General features: G+C 41.5%; 1 protein-coding gene across 13 annotated transcripts in view; it reads left to right on the top strand.

Moving 5' to 3' along the window:
• CCNB3 (cyclin B3) overlaps positions 1 to 15,098 on the top strand; it is a 62,014-nt gene extending 46,916 nt beyond the window's left edge. For 12 of the 13 annotated variants that reach the window (XM_035725738.1, XM_027608982.2, XM_027608976.2 and 9 more), the window contains 5 exons: positions 5,902 to 6,039; positions 9,635 to 9,790; positions 10,600 to 10,749; positions 14,441 to 14,571; positions 14,794 to 15,098. In XM_035725738.1, the coding sequence (XP_035581631.1) occupies positions 5,902 to 6,039; positions 9,635 to 9,790; positions 10,600 to 10,749; positions 14,441 to 14,571; positions 14,794 to 14,866 (648 nt within the window). In that variant the 3' untranslated portion in view covers positions 14,867 to 15,098. The remainder of the gene's footprint in view (positions 1 to 5,901; positions 6,040 to 9,634; positions 9,791 to 10,599; positions 10,750 to 14,440; positions 14,572 to 14,793) is intronic. The other variant, XM_027608987.2, reaches the window with a different exon arrangement.
• Positions 15,099 to 19,428: the final 4,330 nt, after the last annotated feature.

Here is a 19,428-nt window from a genome sequence, read left to right as displayed (position 1 = left end):
TGCTGTTTTTATTGTGGTTTGTAACACATTTATTGCCTCTTTACTTATTTTACAAAATATTCATGGTTCTCACACAGTAGTTCTTCCAGGTGAGCGGTAGAATAGTTTTGTCAACTTTTCAAAAATAACCTGTTGGGATTAATTCAGGGAGAATTCACAGATCTTCTTTTGTAATTTTAAGTTTTAAAAGATTCTCTTCATATTGGGCTCGCTGACTTGAAAGGTTTTTCTTGGGTATTGAGGAATTTTTTTTAATGTTATGAATATTATCCTTTTTTCTTTAATTCTTAAATTTATTCATATATTGAGAAAGCAATCAATAGTTTTCTCTACTTTTTTAAATTTTATTATGCTATGTTAGTCACCATACTCTGTACTTATTTTGTATTCATCTACTTTGCTGAACTTAGTCTTGGTTTATTTAATTTACTCTTGGATTTGATTGCTTATACTTTATTTAGAATTTTTGCTTCTATATTCACAAATAAGATTCCTTTGTAAGTTTTTGGTGCTGTCTTTATTAAGTTGTGGTACTAGGACTGTTCTAGCCTAACATAACTAGAAAAATTTTCCTATAGTACTAAGTTTAACACAGGAATTATTTTCCTTGGTGAACTGGCCCATGAACATATTGATGCATGGTGCCATTTATGTGTGTCATTCTTTGATAACTCTAGTAACATTGATGATTATTGACCTACCAAGGATTTATTATTCTTCTTGAGTCATTTTTGTGGTTTATATTGTATTTAAAATTCATTCATTTTGTAGGTTTTTCACAGTTACTGTCATAGACTATACATGGTATTCTTTTATAATTCTTTGTAATTATTTATTTTTTCATTTAAAATGCGTGTGATGTGTTAGCTTGCTTTCATGTGTGTGCATACATGTGCATGCTGTCTTCAGTGTTCCTTGCAAGAGTTTCATTCAGTTTTCTGGTCAAAGAACCAGCTCATGGATATATTTATATAGTTTTTCTTTTTTAAAAAAATTATTGACATCTGCTTTAATATTTGTTATCTTACTCAGTTTATTAAGGTTTATTCTGTTGTCTTCCCTAGCTTCTTAAAATGCGTGCTTAGTCTATTTTAATTATTTCTGACTTCATAATAAAAGCTTTAAAGGTATACATTTTCTTCTAAGTAACAGTTCTGATTACATCCCATTAATTTTGAAAGATAGTGTTGTAGCTATCTTGTTTTTTTCCTCAATAATCTGTGATTGCAAATTTTATTTCCTTATTGACCTAGGTTTTGTTTTTTCTTTAAGAATAGTGCTTACCATTTTTTTCAGATGCTTTTCTTTTCTTTAGTTTGGTTTATCCTTTTATTGCCAATTTCTAGATTTATTGTACTGTGTGTTGAGAATGTGACCTGCATGATAATTTTTGTTTTTCTTAAGTTAATGAGATTTTCTTCATCGCTTCAGATATAATGGGTTTTTATAAATGATTCACTGATGTTTGTAGAAAACAGGTATTCTCTAGAATACAAAGATCATTATATCAATTAATTTTGACTTAATAATTATATAATTTATATGCTAATTTATTTTTCTGCTTAACTTATCAAAGTCTAAGGGCAGTGTGGTAACCATCCACAATCATTGTTTAGTTTATTTCTCCTGGCATTTCTTCACTCCCTCCATCTCACCTTAAATCCTCTGCCCCATACAATTTTTTAAACTATCAATTAATATATATTTATAAGGTGTGTATGTATTCATATATATTTGTGTATATGTATATGAATAAAATCAACTGTTTTCTTCTTATTCCTCAGAGGTAACAACTATAAATAATTTAGTGTGTATCCTTCCAGATCCTTTTATGTGTATGTTATCACTTTTATTAAGTTTTGACTATCCTTTCTTTAAAAATCCGAGAAATAAACTGAGGGTTTTGGGTGGGTGGGTGGAGGGATGGGTTAGCCTGGTGATGGGTATTAAGGAGGGCACATACTGCATGGAGCTGTGCGTGTTATACGAAAACAATGAATCATGGATCACCACATCAAGAACAAATGATGTATTGTATGGTGACTAACATAACATAATAAAATAAAATTTTAAAAAATCTTAAATTTTATGAGTAATGCATGAATGTACACACATATAGGCATATTTACACATAAAAATGCAGCTTTTTAATGAGTGTGGGTTTTATGATATTTTTGTTATATGAATAGGTCATGCTGTACACATTGCATCTTGCTCTTTTAAGAATGTCTTAGTAATCTTTCCATATAATTATAGATCTACCTTATTCTTTTAAAGTGTTGCATAATATTCTATTAGATGGATATAGCCCATTATTTAATCAGCCTCTCTAGTGAACCTGATCTATTAATTGCCTCTGGAGTATGATGAGGTAATTTGCACACTTTTAGTTTATTTCTCCTTCTATTTTTAGTCAAGATAACTGAGACTTTTAGATCCATATTATTATTGTTTATTACCTTCCCTACAAATAATTATTTTTGACATTTCTAGATGTAGATATGTTTTCCTTAATTTTGTCCAGTATATTGTGAGTTCTTTTAGTCTGAAATTTTTATCATTATCTCTCTTTGGCCTCTTATCTCATTTTGTGTGTGTGTGTGTGTGTATGTGTATCTCCAGAATTTTTGTGTCTCAGGTTTTCATTCATTATCTTCAGCTCTCTCTTACCTCTCAGTTCTGGGAGAATTTCTTAAAGCAGCCTTTGAAATCATTTATTTGATTTTTGTCATAACTGAATGTACTATTCACTTCCCCTATTACATTTTTTAATTAAGTAATTGCTTTTTCATCAGAAACCAGTCTTTCTGGATCTCAGAGTGTTCTCTTTTCATAGATTCAGTGTTCTCTCAGCTCTTGTGGAGAGTATACTTTTTAAGTTTATTTCAGTTCTTTGAAGTGAAAAGCTTTCATAAGTAGACACTTGGCTCTGGTTTGTCAGGACATTTCTCCTTGAAAAATTACTTGTTATTTTTCATATAAATGGGTAATTTTCTCCCATTTATTCATCTTTGCAGAAGATGGTCTTTGAGTTTTGGAATTTGAGATAAATTTTGTCAAATTTATTTCCTCCTTTGAGACTGAGAGTACTCTTTATAATTTCTGTAGTTATTTATTTATTTATTACTTCCCTTTTGTTCCTTCTTACCCATCCCCAGTTAAGGAGCATAATCATTTATGAAGAATTAGAAGGGTGTGCTGGCCAAGGGCAGTTGTGAGGGAGAGACTCTTGCTACAGTGCTGAAAGGCTTCTTTGTTTGTTGTAGCTGCTTGAATTATCTAGAGCACTGCCACTTTTCTCTAACTGGCACAAAGTCAGGCTCCTTATGTGGAGCCTGATGCTGAGGGGACAGAAAACTGTATCATGTGAATAATAGTTACAGGAAGTCAAGTTATTTGGTCTAGAATGGAAATTTGTAGGAGACATGGTAACTGTCTTCAGTAGCTGAAGGGCTGTCACGAGAACAATTAGACTTGCTCTCTGTAGTCCCAAGTGGTAGAATTATGTTAGAAGAGTACTGTCTTATATTCAAAGAAGGAAGATTGCTATCACTGACCCTGCTGCTGATTCAAATATTTATTGACTCCGAATTTCAACCATTCATTCAGATATTACCCACACGTTAGATGTTAACCATTTCTTAACAACATGTTACATGGGTGGCCAAGTGCCTATGAGATGTACTGGAAAGAAGCTATGCAAGCATTGGCTTTGTCATTTACTCATAGAGGTGTCATCCTCAGAGAACTGCTACATTCCATTCTTACTGTCTTTTTTTTGGTAATTATTTGACCTCAGTTTCTTGATACTTATGGTGGTAGTCATTCATCTGCATGAACTCTCTCCACCTCTTTCTTACGACATTCCTCTGTGGTAGGCAGAATAAAATGTTCACATCCTAATTCCCGGAACCTATGAATAAGTTACTTCACGTGTCAAAGGGAAATTAAAATAGAATATGGAATTAAGATTGCAGTCAGCCAAATTTAAGATACAGTGACTATCCTGGATTATCCAAGTGGACCCAGTGTAATCACAAGGGTTCTTAAATGTGGAAGAGGGAGGCAGAGAGTAATGCAGTGTGAGAAAGACTCTGCTGACCATTGCTGGCCTTGAGGATGGAAGGGACCACAAACCAAGGAATGTGGGCAGCTTGTAGAAGTTAGAAGAAGGGTTTTCTGCTAGAACCTCTAGAAAGAAACACAGCCCTGTTAACACCTTGATTTTTTTTTTTTTTAGCCCAGTGAGTCCCATTTTGCACTTTTGACTTCGAGATCTGTGATAATGAATTTGTGTTGTTTTAAGCCACTAACTGTGTGGTAATTTATTACATTGCAATAGGAAACTGATAAGGATGGATTGCTGAGAAAATCCAAGGCCATATCCCAGGAACAGTAAGAACGGCTTCTTGGTATTTCTGTTATTCAAAAATTTAATACATCTATTGCTGACTGATGTATTCAACCATTTTCTGATAATCAGCCATTTCTCCAGTGCTTCTTATTGGCCTACTTTTTGGACATCTAGGCTTTGGTCAATAAGAGGAGCCTACATAAAAGGAGGCCCAATGAAGTAAGCGAATTTTACCAGGAAGGCGATTTCTACTCAGTATAAGGAAAAATTTTCCATTAAAACCATTCAAAGAGAGATCAGGCTGTATTTGGAGTTCTATAGCAGGAACTGAACAATTATTTGGTGGAGACATTAAAGAGAAGATTCCTGCATTGGTTGAGGTGTTGGATTAGTGTAGATTTTATTGTTCTTGAATCTAAGAATTTAAGGGGTAGAGAGGAAGAAGCATCACTGAGGTTTGGGTAGGACGCCTGTGTGTAGTGCAGATTGTGCCTACACAAGGTTCCTAGGCAAGACAAAAGTGGGCGATGGAATCCAGCTCATACTGTTTGTCAAGCTCTGCATTCTGGCTGTGGAGCTGCTCTGCCTTGAGGCAGGGGTACCTTTTGCTAATTCATATAAAGGTATTGTTTACTTGATAAGATGTGTGCCTGCAGGGCTGCATTCACCCGAAGACGTCACTTTCCCCCCCTAATTTGCATAAAGATGCCATATGGGCCAGAATTAACACTGGGTCTAGAGTTATAGGAGATGGTTCCTTGGAGTTGGTGAAGGCAAAGCAAGGATAGATAAGAGAAACAAAGGGAAAGAGGATTATGCTACTAATGCTTTAATCTCATTCTGGCTTCTCCAGTCCCTCAGCTCACTTCCAAATGGTGCTAATTGGTACTTTCTTCCAATCCATATATTCTAATAGCATATCTAATTGGGAAGAGACACTAATGAATGAATATACTAATAAACGGGTCTCTGTATTTTAGAGGTAAAGGAACATGATCTCTTTGGGGGGGTTCACTGTATAATGTAGTAGCAAATGGGGAAAGCAAGAATCTAAGTCCTGGAGATCAAGGGGAGAGGGTGTGTTTACTCAAGGTGCTCATAGAGAAGGCAGAGCATCTCTCTCTGACCTTTTAAAAAGACTATTTGAGAGAGAGAGAGTGCGCATGGGCAGGAGAGAGGGAGAAGCAGACTCCCCGCTGGGCAAGGAGCCCAAAACGGGGCTCCATCCCAGGATGCTGGGATCATGACCTGAGCCGAAAGCAGACGCCCAACCGACTGAGCCACCCAGGCGCCTCATCTCTCTCTGGTTTATAAGACTGGTCATTTACCTAAATATGTAGGGATGGATAATGCCAGGGTCCTCAAAGGCACAGGAGATCTAGATCTAGGCACCCAGCTGAAGCAGTTCCCACATTCATAGCTGAGTCTCAGTGGGCCAGGTCTGGTAGTTCCACTGTCCTCAATGCCACAGACCATGTAGTTAGATCTACTGGATGTGGCCTTGGGGTGGGAAAATATGATACATTCGTGTTTGTGTATTCCTCCAGATGACCTTTGAGATGAGTCACGAGACCCTGTACTTGGCAGTGAAACTGGTGGATCATTACCTTATGGAGGTAGTATGCAAGAGGGACAAGCTACAACTCCTTGGTTCCACTGCATTTCTGATTGCAGCAAAATTTGAGGTGAGCTTGAGTTCAGAGAGCCTGGAGAAAATTAATCAAGTTTCTACCCAAGTCTGATATATATGTATTTGTATGCCTATATGTGCATATATGTATGTATATGTGTATGTATCATCTACACGTATATACACACGCACATATACATGCACTTACATTTGCATGTATGTGCAACTGTGTGTGTGTGTGTGTGTGTGTGTGTGTGTGTGCATGTATAATTACATACATACACACACAAGTAATATTTCCTACCTGTTTTTGGTCGGTCTTTCCTAGCAGGGACACTGGTGTTGGGTGGCAGTGGTGGTATATTTGTTTCCTGGCATCCACAGGGTTCTTTCATTTCTTCTTTGAAGATAGGTGTATGTGGGCATATGCCTAGTTAAATACATTGTTCTTTGTTAGTCTTCCTTCTGATCCATAATTCTCCATCTACCCCGCACTCTTTTCTTCTTCCACCAACTTCATCTCTATCTAGTGGGATCTTGAACTGCATAGATAAGAAGGCAATTCCAAACCTGGGTGCTGGAGACATTTAAGAAAACATGGCCTGGTACGGATGGTAGTGAGTCCAGGTGAAATAGTTATTTTTGAAGTAGCATTGTAAAAGCAAGTCGCTGGCCTTTCTTCCTTTCTTTTTTTTTTGAAGAAATTATCCATTCACCTTAGAGAGAGAGAGAGCATGGAGGGAGGGAGAGCAAGAATCCCGAAGCAGTGTCCCTGCTGAGTGGGGCTCGATCCCCGGACCCTGAGATCATGACCTGAGCTGAAATCAAGAGTTGGACGCTTAAATGACTGAGCCGCCCAGGCGCCCTGCTGGCCTTTCTTTCCTAACCAGAAGCCATCTAATTTCTCTGATTCTTTCCTCTCCCTCAGATGCTAAATGATCTTGTTCAACTGTGATTTTTTCCATGATAGGCTACTTGTGTGAAGCCTTAGGGTTTAGAAGCAGAGAGGTAGCAACTTGTACTGAATTCAAAGAGCTCTAGAATTGTGAGTTTGTTTCTGTGCTCCTTCACTTGCTCCTTCCGCAGCTTTATCCTTAACTTGCTTCTTGCCTCCCTCCCTCCTGACTCCCTCCCTCCCTCCCTAGATCCTTACGTCCCTCCCCCATTCCAGTCCTCCCTCTCTTGCTTCTTACTTGCCTCCCTTTCTTGCAGCTCTTGCTTCACGTCCCTCCTTGCTTCACTTTCCCCTTGCTCCCTGACTCCCTTCCTTTTACCAGCCTTCCCTCAGTCCCTCCCTCATCCCTCCCTCCATTCTTCCATCCTTGCCTGGTGCGCTCATTCACTACAAACTGGGTTTCCTCCCTGTGTCACTCTTTCCCTCCCTCCCTCCCTGGTTCCCTTTCTCCCCCCCCTCACCCTTATTCTATCCATCCCTCCTTCTGTGTCTCCTTTCCTGCCACCACCTCCCTCCCACCCTCTGTCCCATTCCATCCTCTTCCCTCCCAGCTTCCCTCCCTCCCTTACTCCTTTCTTCCCTCTCTTTGCTCTCTTCCCTCTGTCCCATCCCTCCTCACTCCCCACCTCATTCCTTTCATGCTGCACTCCCTCCCTCTTCCATCCCCTCCCTCCTCCCTTTTCTGTTCATTCCTTCTCTCCCTTCTTCATGTGCTCCTTCCCTCTCTACCTCCCACTCTTGCTTCCTGGCACCCTGGCACTATGACTCCCTCTTAATTCTAGCCACCTTCCACCTTCTTTCTCTTATCTCCTTTTTCCCTTGCGTCTTCTCTCTCTTCCCCCTCCCACCCTGGCTCCTTTCCTCACTATTTCCCTCTCTGGTTCACTTACTTCCCTACTCACTTGCTCCCTGGTTCGCTTGCTCCCCGCTCACAGTCTGCTCCCTCCAAACTCCCCCTCTTGATTACTGCCTCTCCTCTCCAGTGTTCATTTCCTCCCACCCACTATCACTTGCTCATTTCTATCCTCTTTCTCTCTTTCTCTCTCTTCCTCCTACACCTTCCCTGACTCACTTCCTCCCTCCTTCCTCTGTCCCTTCCTTCCTCTTTTGCCTCCTCCTTCCCTTTCTCCCTTCCTCTTCTCTCATTCTCCCCCTTGCTCCCTCCTTTGCTGCTTCCCTCTCTGGCTCGTTTCCTTCCCTGATCAGGCACTCCCTAGTTCATTCTTTGCTCTCCTTCCCTCTGCCCCTCCCTCCTCTCCCTCCTCTTTCCTCCTCCTACCTAGGGCTATCCTTGTGGCTTAGCACAAGGTCCTAAGTCCTCCATGCCTCAGCCTCAGGAGGGTTAAAAAGAAGCTGGGGGTCCCTGGCCAACAGCAGAATGAGGAGCAGAGTACAAAGAGGCACTTCTAAGCAAGTCTGGGAACCAAGAGTACCAGAACCCTGTTCTGGTTATCAGGATGAAGGGCCCCCACTATGTCTTTTGGAGAAGGGGTGTCTTTCCCTCACAGGATTGAGAAGTACAGAAAGACTTTTGCAAGGGGAGATGTGGAGATGGTCTGAGGAGAGAAGAAAGGAAGGAACCACTGGTGAGCAGGGCAAAGGAGGGGAGAGTTTCTTGGCCTGGTATTTCTGCTAGGTTGCTGTGTGAGCTTGAGTAATTTGCTTCCTCTTTCTGTGCCTCAATTTCCTTGTCTGCAAAACTAGAGGGTTGGTCTAGTCTGAGATCTCAAAATAGAAAGAGAAAGGTGTGGGAAGAACGGTGGGGTGGGCAGTTAGATGCAGCTGGATAAAAGATTTGGGGTCTTCCTGCTTCCTAGTCCTCTCCCCAAAACCAAGGTTCACCCTGCAGAGGACAGGACATGTTAAGGTGCTTCCTGGTTAGGGGTCCTTCTCACCCTTGGCCGGGTCTGGATCTCCTCTTGTCTAGCTCCTGAGCATATCCTCCCACTCTCTGCAGTCCTCAGTCTCTGCTTGGGCTCTCTCTGTGCCAGTCTGCCTGTCTCTTACTGCCTGCTACCCCAGTAGGGCCCCCTCCCGAACATCCCTGTTCATTTCTTAGACTGGGAAACAACGTGCCAGCTTATTTTCCATCTCTAGCTCTACTTTCTGTGGTCTTCTTTCCTCCCTTCCCCCAGAGCAGGTCTTAGATTTCTCATTCTAGGCTTTCACTCATTAAAAGAGAGATCATTGGGCACCTGGGTGGCTCAGTCGGTTAAGCATCTGCCTTCGGCTCAGGTCATGATCCTAAGGTTTTGGGATCGAGTTCCACGTCGGGCTCCCTGCTCAGCAGGGATTCTGCTTCTCCCTCTCCCTCTACTACTCCCCCCTGCTTGTGCTCTCTCTCTCTCTCTCAAATAAATAAATTAAATGTTTAAAAAAATAAAAGATCATTGCTACTGGTTCCTGTGCCATATTATGCCACTCCGAATAGTGTAAGAATCTACCCCACAAGGCCTGATTCTCTCTCCAGTGGTGCAGTTTTGGGGCAGATGTCTCCTGTGTCTCTGATTTTGTTTTTCAGATGGACCACTCAAATCAACCAGAAGGTTGCTCTCAGAGTGACCTTGAAGGTTTATGCTGGGAAACGTTATTGCCCCCTATCTTTCACTTCTCTCCCCCACTGCCTTTTATCCCAAAGCAGAGAGGAGTGGGCTCTCTTTGCCTGTTTGTGACTATCTCTCCTCTCCACCTGTAGGAGTCCTACCCACCTTGTGTGGATGACTTCCTGTACATCTGTGATGATATTTATCAGCGAGATGAGATGCTCACCATGGAAATCAGCATCCTGCAAACTCTCAAATTTGATATCAACATTCCCATCGCCTATCATTTCCTGCGCAGATATGCTAGGGTAAGAGGGAGGAGGCACATCCTCATTCTCCCACTACTGGGTTAGTCCCCTCCATACCCAGAGTGGCTGCTTGAATGGTAGGGAAAGGGAAAGGGGCAGCGGGGGACAGGGGAATTTCTTCTTCAGTCCACCCTCCTAGACTGACCACCTTTATCAAGTGTTGGGGGGGGAACAGAATTGAAGACTTTCCTGGTGTACCTTTATGTTTTGAGGTGAAGGCAGTCTAAGGGAGGGGAAGAAGAGTCTTTGATCAGGAAGGGACACGTGGGAAGTTGGGGGGAAATGCTGGTAAACTTTTCTTCCATCATCTGACTGTTGGTTACAGGGGAGGTCACTTTATAATTATTTATAGTATTCTACAAGTACACCTGTGCACTTTCCTCTATGTGTGTGTTATAGGTTATAATTTTTAAAAAAGATTCAAACAAGAAAAGGGAAATTCTTTTGGAGCATGGAATATTTCTAGGGTGGAGCCAGGTGCAAAGTTAGAGAATTTTGGCTCTTCAAAGGATAACTTGCAAAGAAAGGGGATGTGAGGGAGGGTGCCACAAGGATACTTGATAATTTGGTTAAAAACTCTAAAGGTAGCAAATCCCACTGGCCGATTTCAGAATCCCTGCCTGAAAGATTCTGTGCTTTTGGGGGTAGGGTCCTTAGTGTGAGTCATAGTAGCAAGAGAGGTAAATTGTTCAGACAGAGAGCCATTTAGGCCTGAAGTGGGATAACTGGAGAGAGTGGGTACAGTGGGTCTTCTGCTAGGTGCTGCTTTTCTGAATTGATTGCTGAGCCAGTCTTCTTGCCACCCTTAGTGTCTCCGTGCCAACATGAAGACACTGACTTTGTCCCGCTTCATCTGTGAGATGACTCTGCAGGAATACGACTATGTCCAGGAGAGGGCTTCCAAACTAGCTGCTGGCTCCTTCCTCCTGGCCCTCTATATGAAGAAGCTCGGACACTGGGTAAACACTTGACGGGGGCACAGGGTAGAGATTTAGAAGCACAGAATCAGCAACCTAAGTGTCCACTGATGGATAAATAAATAAAGAAGATGCGGTGTATACACACACACACACACACACACACACACACACACACACACACACACGAATATTACTTAGCCATAAAAAAGAATAAAATCTTACATTTGTGACAACATGGATGGACCTATACGATATTATATTAAGTGAAATAAGTCAGAGAAAGACAAATACTGTATTATTTCACTTCTCTGTGGGATCTAAAAAAACAAAACGGGGGGCACCTGGGTGGCTCAGTCAGTTAAGCTTCTGCCTTTGGCTTAAGTCATGATCCCAGGGTCCTGGGATCAAGCCCCGCATTGGGCTCCCTGCTCAGTGGGGAGCCTGCTTCTCCATCTGCCGCTTCCCCAGCTTGTGCTCGCTCGCTCTCTCTCTCTCTCAGATAAATAAATGAAATTAAAAAAAAAACAGAAACAGATTCATAAATATGGAGAACAAACTAGTGAGGGGAGGGGGTGGAGGGAAGGGCAAAATAGGTGAAGGGGATTAAAAGGCACAAATTTCCAGTTACAAAATAAATAAGTCACAGGGACATAAAGTACAGCATAGGGAGTGTAGTCAATAGCATTGTAATAACGTATGGTGACAGATGGTGACTACACTTATCATGGTGAGCATTTTGTAATGTATATGAATGTTGAATCACTATGTCATACACCTGAAACTAAGGTAGTATTGTATGTCACCTGTACTTCAAATTAAAGGCAAGAAAACACAGGGTAAATTCGGGAGGAAGGTGTAAAGTAGGGTCATGGGCAACTCAGTGATAAAACTGCCATGTGCCCATAGTTATAAATTCTTTGACATCTCAACGTGTTAAGAGCCTGGCTGCTTAAAGGGTTTTTACAGCAATGGTTTTGAATTGTTTTACTTTATTTTTCTTAGTCGCAGTACTCTTTATTCCAAAGAAAGCTTACTTGAAAACCCAATATTGTAAAACAGACTAATATGAAATAATTCTGGTTGCAGCAGGTGGTAGGATGGGCCCCCTTCTTACCTGACCCCATTCTGCCCCTTGCAGTCCCCCCAGCACGGTTGCCCTCCACTCCCCTGAGAGCTCATTGGAATATAATTTGAGAAGCACAGACCCAGACTTGTGCAAGCAACTGTCTGTGTGTATAATGGGGGATTCAGAGGTATAGTATAGTGGTCTTCTCTGAAGAGGAAGTCCCCTAAAGCCTCCTTCCCCAGTATAAGTAAAAGTCATTCCGAAGCTCCTCCAACCTAGAAGTTCTGCAGCCACTACTGCTGGGAAAACCTCTGTGTACCAAGAAAGACTGCTATAAACCGTTGTGTGAACTTGGACAACTCATACTGAAATTTCTTGGGACAGAGAAAGCATTCAGTAAATGACAGTGATGATGATGAAAAGGAAAAAAATGGCTAGCATTTATTTAGTGCTTAGACAGTGATCTAAGTACTTTGTGTATTAACTCATTTAATTTTCACAAGATCAGTACCATCGTCCCTACTTTACAGATAAGAAATAACTTCCCATGTTTTGCTAATGAGAGGCAGAGCTAGTCTTTGGGGATTACGGGTCGTGTTCAAATTGTTATACCTCCTGTATCATCAGAACTGATGTGGCCATAACTTTGGAACTGTGGCCCTGGAGAGGCTCCACGTTGTGCCAGGCTTTGATCTTCAGATCATGGGGAAATGTTGTAGGTTCTGAGGGGGACAACTGAGGGACTCAGGGCAGCAAACTGCCTGCCGACCAGTATAGAAATAGTTCTGTGTTTTAACAGTTGGCATGGTTACACCAATGAGTATCAGCTAAGTGTCAGCCCTGATCTGAACTCAGGTAGTATGGCCCCACAGTCCTCTATGCTATGTATACCGCCTCTATAGATAAAGGCTTCACAGAGGAGGTGACTTTTGAGTTGGGTCTTGAAAGATGAGTAGGAACCTGTTAGAGAAGACATTCTAGGTAGAGGGAATGATAACTGACCAGATGTGAAGGCAATGAGAAGAGTGTGAGGTATTTGGGGCAGAATAAGGCACTTCCTGTAGATAGAGCAGAGGATATATTAACAGGGAGTGGTGAGAGATGAGACCGGAATGGTAGGGTGTAGTCAGATTGTGAGAGACCTTTGATGCCAAATGGAGAGACCCACTTTATATGAAGGCATTGGAAGGTTTTGAGGCAGGGGAGTGACCTACTCCTCTTTGTGTGTTCTGGAAACACCACTGGTATAGCAGTAGAGAAGGTGAATTAAATGAGAGATAGTATAAAAGTGGGAACACCAGTGAGTAGGCTTTCGTAATAGTCAAGATGAAGCATTGGGGTCCGAACCTGTGCAGTGACAATGGAGCCATTAATCTTATTTGACACACCCAATATAATGTGTTACTCCCCTGCTCAGCATGCCAGTGATTGCCCTTTACCTGTGGCAGTGGTTTCTAAACAGTATTCAGTAGAGCCCTGTGATTCCTGTAGAAGTGTCTCCTGGGCCCTGTAAAAGGTAAAGGGATCCAAATTGGTGGGCTTGTTAGCTCTCCCTCCCAATTCCAGGTAGGTATTTAGGCTTCCAGGTAAGATATTTGAAAAAAAAAAAAAAAGAGTTCAGAGAAAGTAATTTAAGACACTTTTAGAAAACCACTGCCTTATAGAAGAGACCTTCTCTTCTTTACCTGTGGAGCTCCCACTTGACTTTCAACGCCCACTGCAGTCGTGCCCTCCTTTACAAAGCTTTCTGTGACTCTCCTGGCCAAAGTTCATGGGTCCTGCTGCTCTGTTTCTCCAGGGTCCCATTCTCACTTTCATCATAGACCTTCCCACACATTCTGTAATTCTCTGTGTGCACGGCTGTCTCCCCCACTACACATTCCTTAGGGGCAGGGGCCTTAGTCATCTTTGTATTCACAGCAGCCTACACAGGGCTTGGTAATATTAACCCTAGCTAGCCTCTGTTCCACTGTGCATTGTGTGTATTAACTCATTCGCTCCTATGATGCAATTACTGTAATGATCCCCATTTGGCATAGTGGGAAACTGGGGCACCAAGAAATTAATAACTGGCTCAAGTCCATGCTGTTGTTGGAGCTAGAATTTGAACCTAAGCCGTTTGCTTCTGGAACCTTTCCTCTTAAACGCTCTGCTGTATTACTTCTGCCACATAATAGGCATCCTTAAAATTGAATGAGAACATAAATGCATGGAATGATAGCTCTTAGAGCCAGAGAAAAGGAACTGCCTTAAATTCCTGTTGTCTGTTGACTTGGGATCTTAAGTTTGTTTTGAGGTTTGCCTGGCCATTGGCTCTTGACCTGAGCGTGAGTAAATTACAAAGTTAGTCATGTTCCTTAGATTCCTTAGTGGATTTCAGCTTACATGAATACCTACAACCAGGGCTAATATCCAACTGGTACCTGTGGGTATATGGTACATATGTTCATCTGGATAGCTGTACCATTAGTTTGCAGCTGGAACCTAGTCTTCTAGGAAGTACTCTATACTTACTCGTCAGTGTCTGTGCTGTATGAGTTGTTGAAATGTCTGACTATCTCCTCTGCCTATACCATGTATACAAAGTCTGGATTTGGGATGGTAGAGATAGAGGAAGGGTCCGCTTCCTGTGGTAAAAGTCACTGTTCATGTTGCTTCTTCCAGGCTCCTGCCCTGGAGTATTACAGTGGCTACAAGACCTCTGATCTTCACCCCTTGGTCAAGCAGCTAAACACCCTGCTGACATTGCGTCCTTGCAACAAGCTCAAGACTGTGCATTCCAAGTATTCTCACCAGTAAGTACCAAGCTCCGGTTGAGGATGGGTTTGTGCTCAGCCATGGGGAGGCACAGACTAGCCTCACTTAAGGAAAAAGAAAGATTCAGTACTGTTCGCCTTACTTTCTGCTCTAGGATTAAACCAATATAGGGAACCAAGAGTCCTATGTCTCATTTATTCCAAGGAGCCTGTTTGCTTTGGCTTATTTTTACGCTGAGCAGAGCCCTCTTCCTTTTGCAGGGTCTTCTTCGAAGTCACCAAAATCCCCCCCTTGGACATGTTGAAGCTAGAGAAGATTTTGAACTACTGCTAAGTCTGAGGCTGAGGAGCCGGCACACTGGCAGCGGCCACCAGGGCCAGGCAGGCATTGAAATAAGCTGTTACTTATTCTGTCTTTGAATGTGTCTTTTGATCACTTGTCTTTCTTTTTTACTCTTTTGTTTGTCTTTTCCCAAATTGATAGTGTTGTAAATATTTAACTTGTTATGAAAGAAAAGAAATTATTATAGTATTTGATTAGAAATTTAATAAAAAATTGTTTGTTGTTAAAAGGGCTCACGTCCCCTCTTATTGCTCGGGAGCCCCATGCATAGCCCAGGGATGTTTTTCCCTGTGCCTCAAGGATCTAAGTTATCCAGTTTCCTTCTCTAGTTGGAGACTTTCTCTTCATGGGAAGAAGAATTGAATTAGGGTGTAAATTGAAGGCTGAGTCTGTACAAGGAGGATCCTTGGGGCATTGGTGCCCAGTTCAAAGAGAGAGAGCCCTGCCAGATAGACAGGCCTCTCAGCGTTTAGATCTGGGGCAGCTGGGAGTGTGGGCCAATACCCTTTGGTCCCCATCTCAGGTTGCTTGCTTTCCTTGTTTCTTCCTGGATGACAAAAAGATGGGGAATTAGGATTTTAACCCTAATATAGCCCTACTTTCATAGTTAAGCAGCTTTCTAGAGTCTAAATTTGAAAAGCTGCTTGGAGTGGCATGCCAGGATCTCCTTTGGACCTTATCTTGTGTCAAGAGGAGAACTTTCCACCTGTGAAATCAGTGAGATGTCCCATGAATGCAGGCATCGATCATTTGCCCAATGTTCATTCATAAAGCCTTAAGGAGGTTCTCCTCTCTCTCCCTGTCCTACCTTTGGGGTGATGTGTACTGGTACAGCTATCTTGGTTGTTAACAGAGGAGCTGAATCTACTCTGTGCCAGTTGATGAAGAGCCACTGCCTTAATCCTGCCTCTAAGACCTCTGTGACCTCCCCGCAATCTAGCAACTGCAGTAAGTGATGTCTGTCACAGCAGGAGACCTCTAGGGCTCTATTCTAGTACTGTGACTGGCAACTGTTGTGATTGGTCTGTGCTCATGTGTAACTACGTGTCACATGTTTTGAATATCAGTCCTGAGGGTGGGAATCTGGTGGAGGGGACAGTCGATGGAGAACTCTTGGGGAAAATACCTCCCCAGTTCTGACCCCAGATTCCCCATGCTAGTCTGGTCACATCCCCTTTTGTGGTTGGGGACAGGAGGGAGAGCACTCTGGGCCCTTAGATGTCTTAGTGCTTTCTTTCTCTCTGTGTCGGTTTCCCGTTTCCCCTCCAAACTTGCTTTGCCTTGGCGACCAGACATCACTGGGTTCCCTCCTGCCCCGTTCCATTACTTAGCAGGGTGACTAAAGGGTACAGCCAGAGGTCTGAGTTGCTCGACAGTGATTCAGCTTGCATAGCCAACTTTGCATAAACATGCTAAAAGCACTAGGCTGGAATCCCTCTTGCAAATTCCAGCCTCACTGAAAGGAAGTATCTTATACCTGCTTTTTAATTCTGGAACTTCATCAAAGGAAAAAATGAACTGATTTGATTATTCCGCCCCCCCGCCCACATTTTTTCGACTCTGTTCTTCTTTAGAAGTGATTGTGGAACCATCAATCATTTTTGTGGTTGTTCATGTCTCAAAATTTATTTTACACTTATCACTACTTCAAAATTAGACAACTATTAGACCTGGCTCTTGTTATTTAGTTCTTTATTAAAGAAGCACATCTAATTCTTTTTCAAGAATTTTTTATATTTTGATGACTCCAGATCAGTGTAATTGGTTTTCATTGTAACCTTATGTTTTTGTAAGTTTTATTGAGATAAAATTCACATATCATACAATTCACCCATTTAAAGTGTACAATTCAGTAGTTTTCAGTATATTCACAGAGTTGTACATCTATAGCCATAATCTAATTTTGGAACATTTTCATCACCCCAAAAAGAAACCCTGTACCCATTAACAGTTAACCCCAGTCCTACCCACTCCCCCACCCCCCAGCCCTAGGCAACCACTAATATTTTTGTCTCTGTAGATTTGCCTATTCTGTACTTTTCATATAAACTAAATCATACAATGTGTAGCCTTTTGTGTCTGGCTTCTTTCTCTTAGCATAATGTTTTCCAGGTTTATCCATGTTGTAGTAGGTGTCAGTACTTCATTTCCTTTTATTGCTGAATGATATTCCATTTTATGAATATACTACATTTTGTTTAGGCATCAGTTGATGGAAATCTGTTTTTTCTCCCCACTTTTTGGCTATTACGAGTAATTCTGCTATGAGCATTCATGAACAAGGTTTCGTGTGGACATATGTTTTCATTTCTCTTGTGAATATACTTAGGAGTGGAATTGCTGGATTATGTACTATTTTACATGTCTGTGAGCAGTATATGAGGGTTCCAATTTCTCTACATTCTTTCTAACACTTGTTATTATCTGTCTTTTTAATTATAGCCATCCTGGGGTACTTGGGTGGCTCAGTCTTTAAGTGTCTGCCTTCGGCTCAGGTCATGATCCCAGGGTCCTGGGATTGAGCCCCTCAACAGGTTCCCTGCTCTGCGGGAAGCCTGCTTCTCCCTCTCCTACTCCCCCTGCTCGTGTTCCCTCTCTCACTGTGTCTCTCTCTGTCAAATAAAGAAATAAAATCTTAATTATAGCCGTCCTAGTGGGTGTGAAGTATCTTCTTATGGTTTTATTTTGCATTTCATTGATGGCCAGTGATGTTGAGCATCTTTTTATGTGCTTATTTGCCATTTGTTTATCCTCTTTGGAGAGATATCTATTCAAGTTCTTTGCCCATCTTTAATTGGGTTATATGTGTCTTTATTACTGAATGGTAAGAATTCTTCATATATTCTGGATCATAGATATGATTTGCAAATATTTTCTCTGATTCTATGGATTGTCTTTTCACAAGACAATCTTGATAGTGCTGTTTGAAACATAAAAGTTTTTAATTTTGATGAAGTCATATTTATCCATTTTGGATATTTTTGCTTTTGTGTCACATCTAAGAAACCATTCCCTAGGGACACCTGGGTGGCTCAGTCAGTTAAGCGTCTGTATTCAGCTCAGGTCATGATCCCAGGGTCCTGGGATCGAGTCCCACATCAGGCTCCTTGCTCAGTGAGGAGCCTGCTTCTCCCTCTCACTGCTTACTTGTGCTCTCTGTGTGTCAAATAAATAAAATCTTAAAAAAAAAAAGAAACCATTGCCTAGTCCATTTAAGTCTAACATCTATTTTGAATTAATTTTTATATATTGTGAGATGTAGGTTTCCAACTTCATTTTCTTACATGTGGGTATCCAGTTGCTCTAGCACCGTTTTTGGAAAAGACTAATGCTTTCTCTGCTTAATTATCTTGGCACCTTGTTGACTAATTGACTGTAAATGTGAGAGCTTATTTCTGGGCTCTCAATTCTATTCTGCTTACCTATATGTTTATCCTTATGCCACTACCACACCATATTGATTATTGTAGCTTTCTAGTAAGTTTTGAAATTGGGAAATTGTGAGTTCTCCCACTTCGCTTCTCTTTTTCAAGTTTCTTTTGCTATGCATTTCTAAATGAATTTTCACATCAGCTTGTCAATTTCTGAAAAGAAAGCTGGCATTTTCATAGAGATTGCATTGAATTTGTAGGCCAGTTTAAGGAGTATTGCCATCTTAACCGTATTACATCTTCTAATCTATGAACATGTATTTTGTGCTAGTCTCAGCCTGTTGATAACCAGTGTTGTGGCTGGACCTGCTCTGATCCTTGTGGTTCTTATTATGATTGCAAGAGGCCCTTAGCAGTAAACATCAGGAAATTCTGAAAGAGACAAGATTTATTACTTACAAGTTCTGGAAATTACACAGCACATGTAGAGGCACATAGCAAGGTCTAATTGTGGTGGGGGAAGAGGGAGAGGGAAAGGGAGAGTCCTTGCATACACAGGCCTAGGGTTCTGCTTCTATTGAGGTTGAGGGTGGGGACCTAGGGTTTTGTGGGCTCATTCTTTATTGGTGAATTTAAAACCTAAGAGCAAGAATATAAAGTATGGGAAGAGAAAAAACAGTATGGGAAGAGAAAAAACAATTGGCCCAAATAATCAGTTACCAAAATCAATCAAAGAGACACGGGGGGACTGGCGATGTGTTTAAGTCAGGCACTTGCATTATGAAAAACAAAACAATAACAACCCAACTATTAGGGATTGCATTACAACATGGTATGCCTTTTATTTAGGCCTTTAATTCTTTTCAACAATGTTTTTATAGTTATCAAAGTATAAGCTTATATTTCTATTGTTACATTTATTCCTAAATATTTTTTTAATGGAGCCATCAGTCTTGATCACTTTCAATTTCTTGCATACATGTTTTGATTATGGCCATACAGAAGGGTGACCTCATTAAGTCTTGCCAACTTTACCTCCTAACTATTTCTTGAATTGGCATTTTCATCATAGTGTCTGTCTACCACTGCCCAGGTTTGAGATCTTTTGTGTGGATTATTTATGGGACTTTCCTAACTTGTCTCCTTATCTTCAATTTTGTTCCCTTCAAATTCACCCTCCAT

Source organism: Zalophus californianus, chromosome X, assembly GCF_009762305.2.
Source record: "Zalophus californianus isolate mZalCal1 chromosome X, mZalCal1.pri.v2, whole genome shotgun sequence".
Lineage (NCBI taxonomy): Eukaryota > Metazoa > Chordata > Mammalia > Carnivora > Otariidae > Zalophus > Zalophus californianus.
The sequence above is the reverse complement of the archived record's forward strand: the minus strand, read 5'-3'. Positions and strand labels throughout refer to the sequence as shown.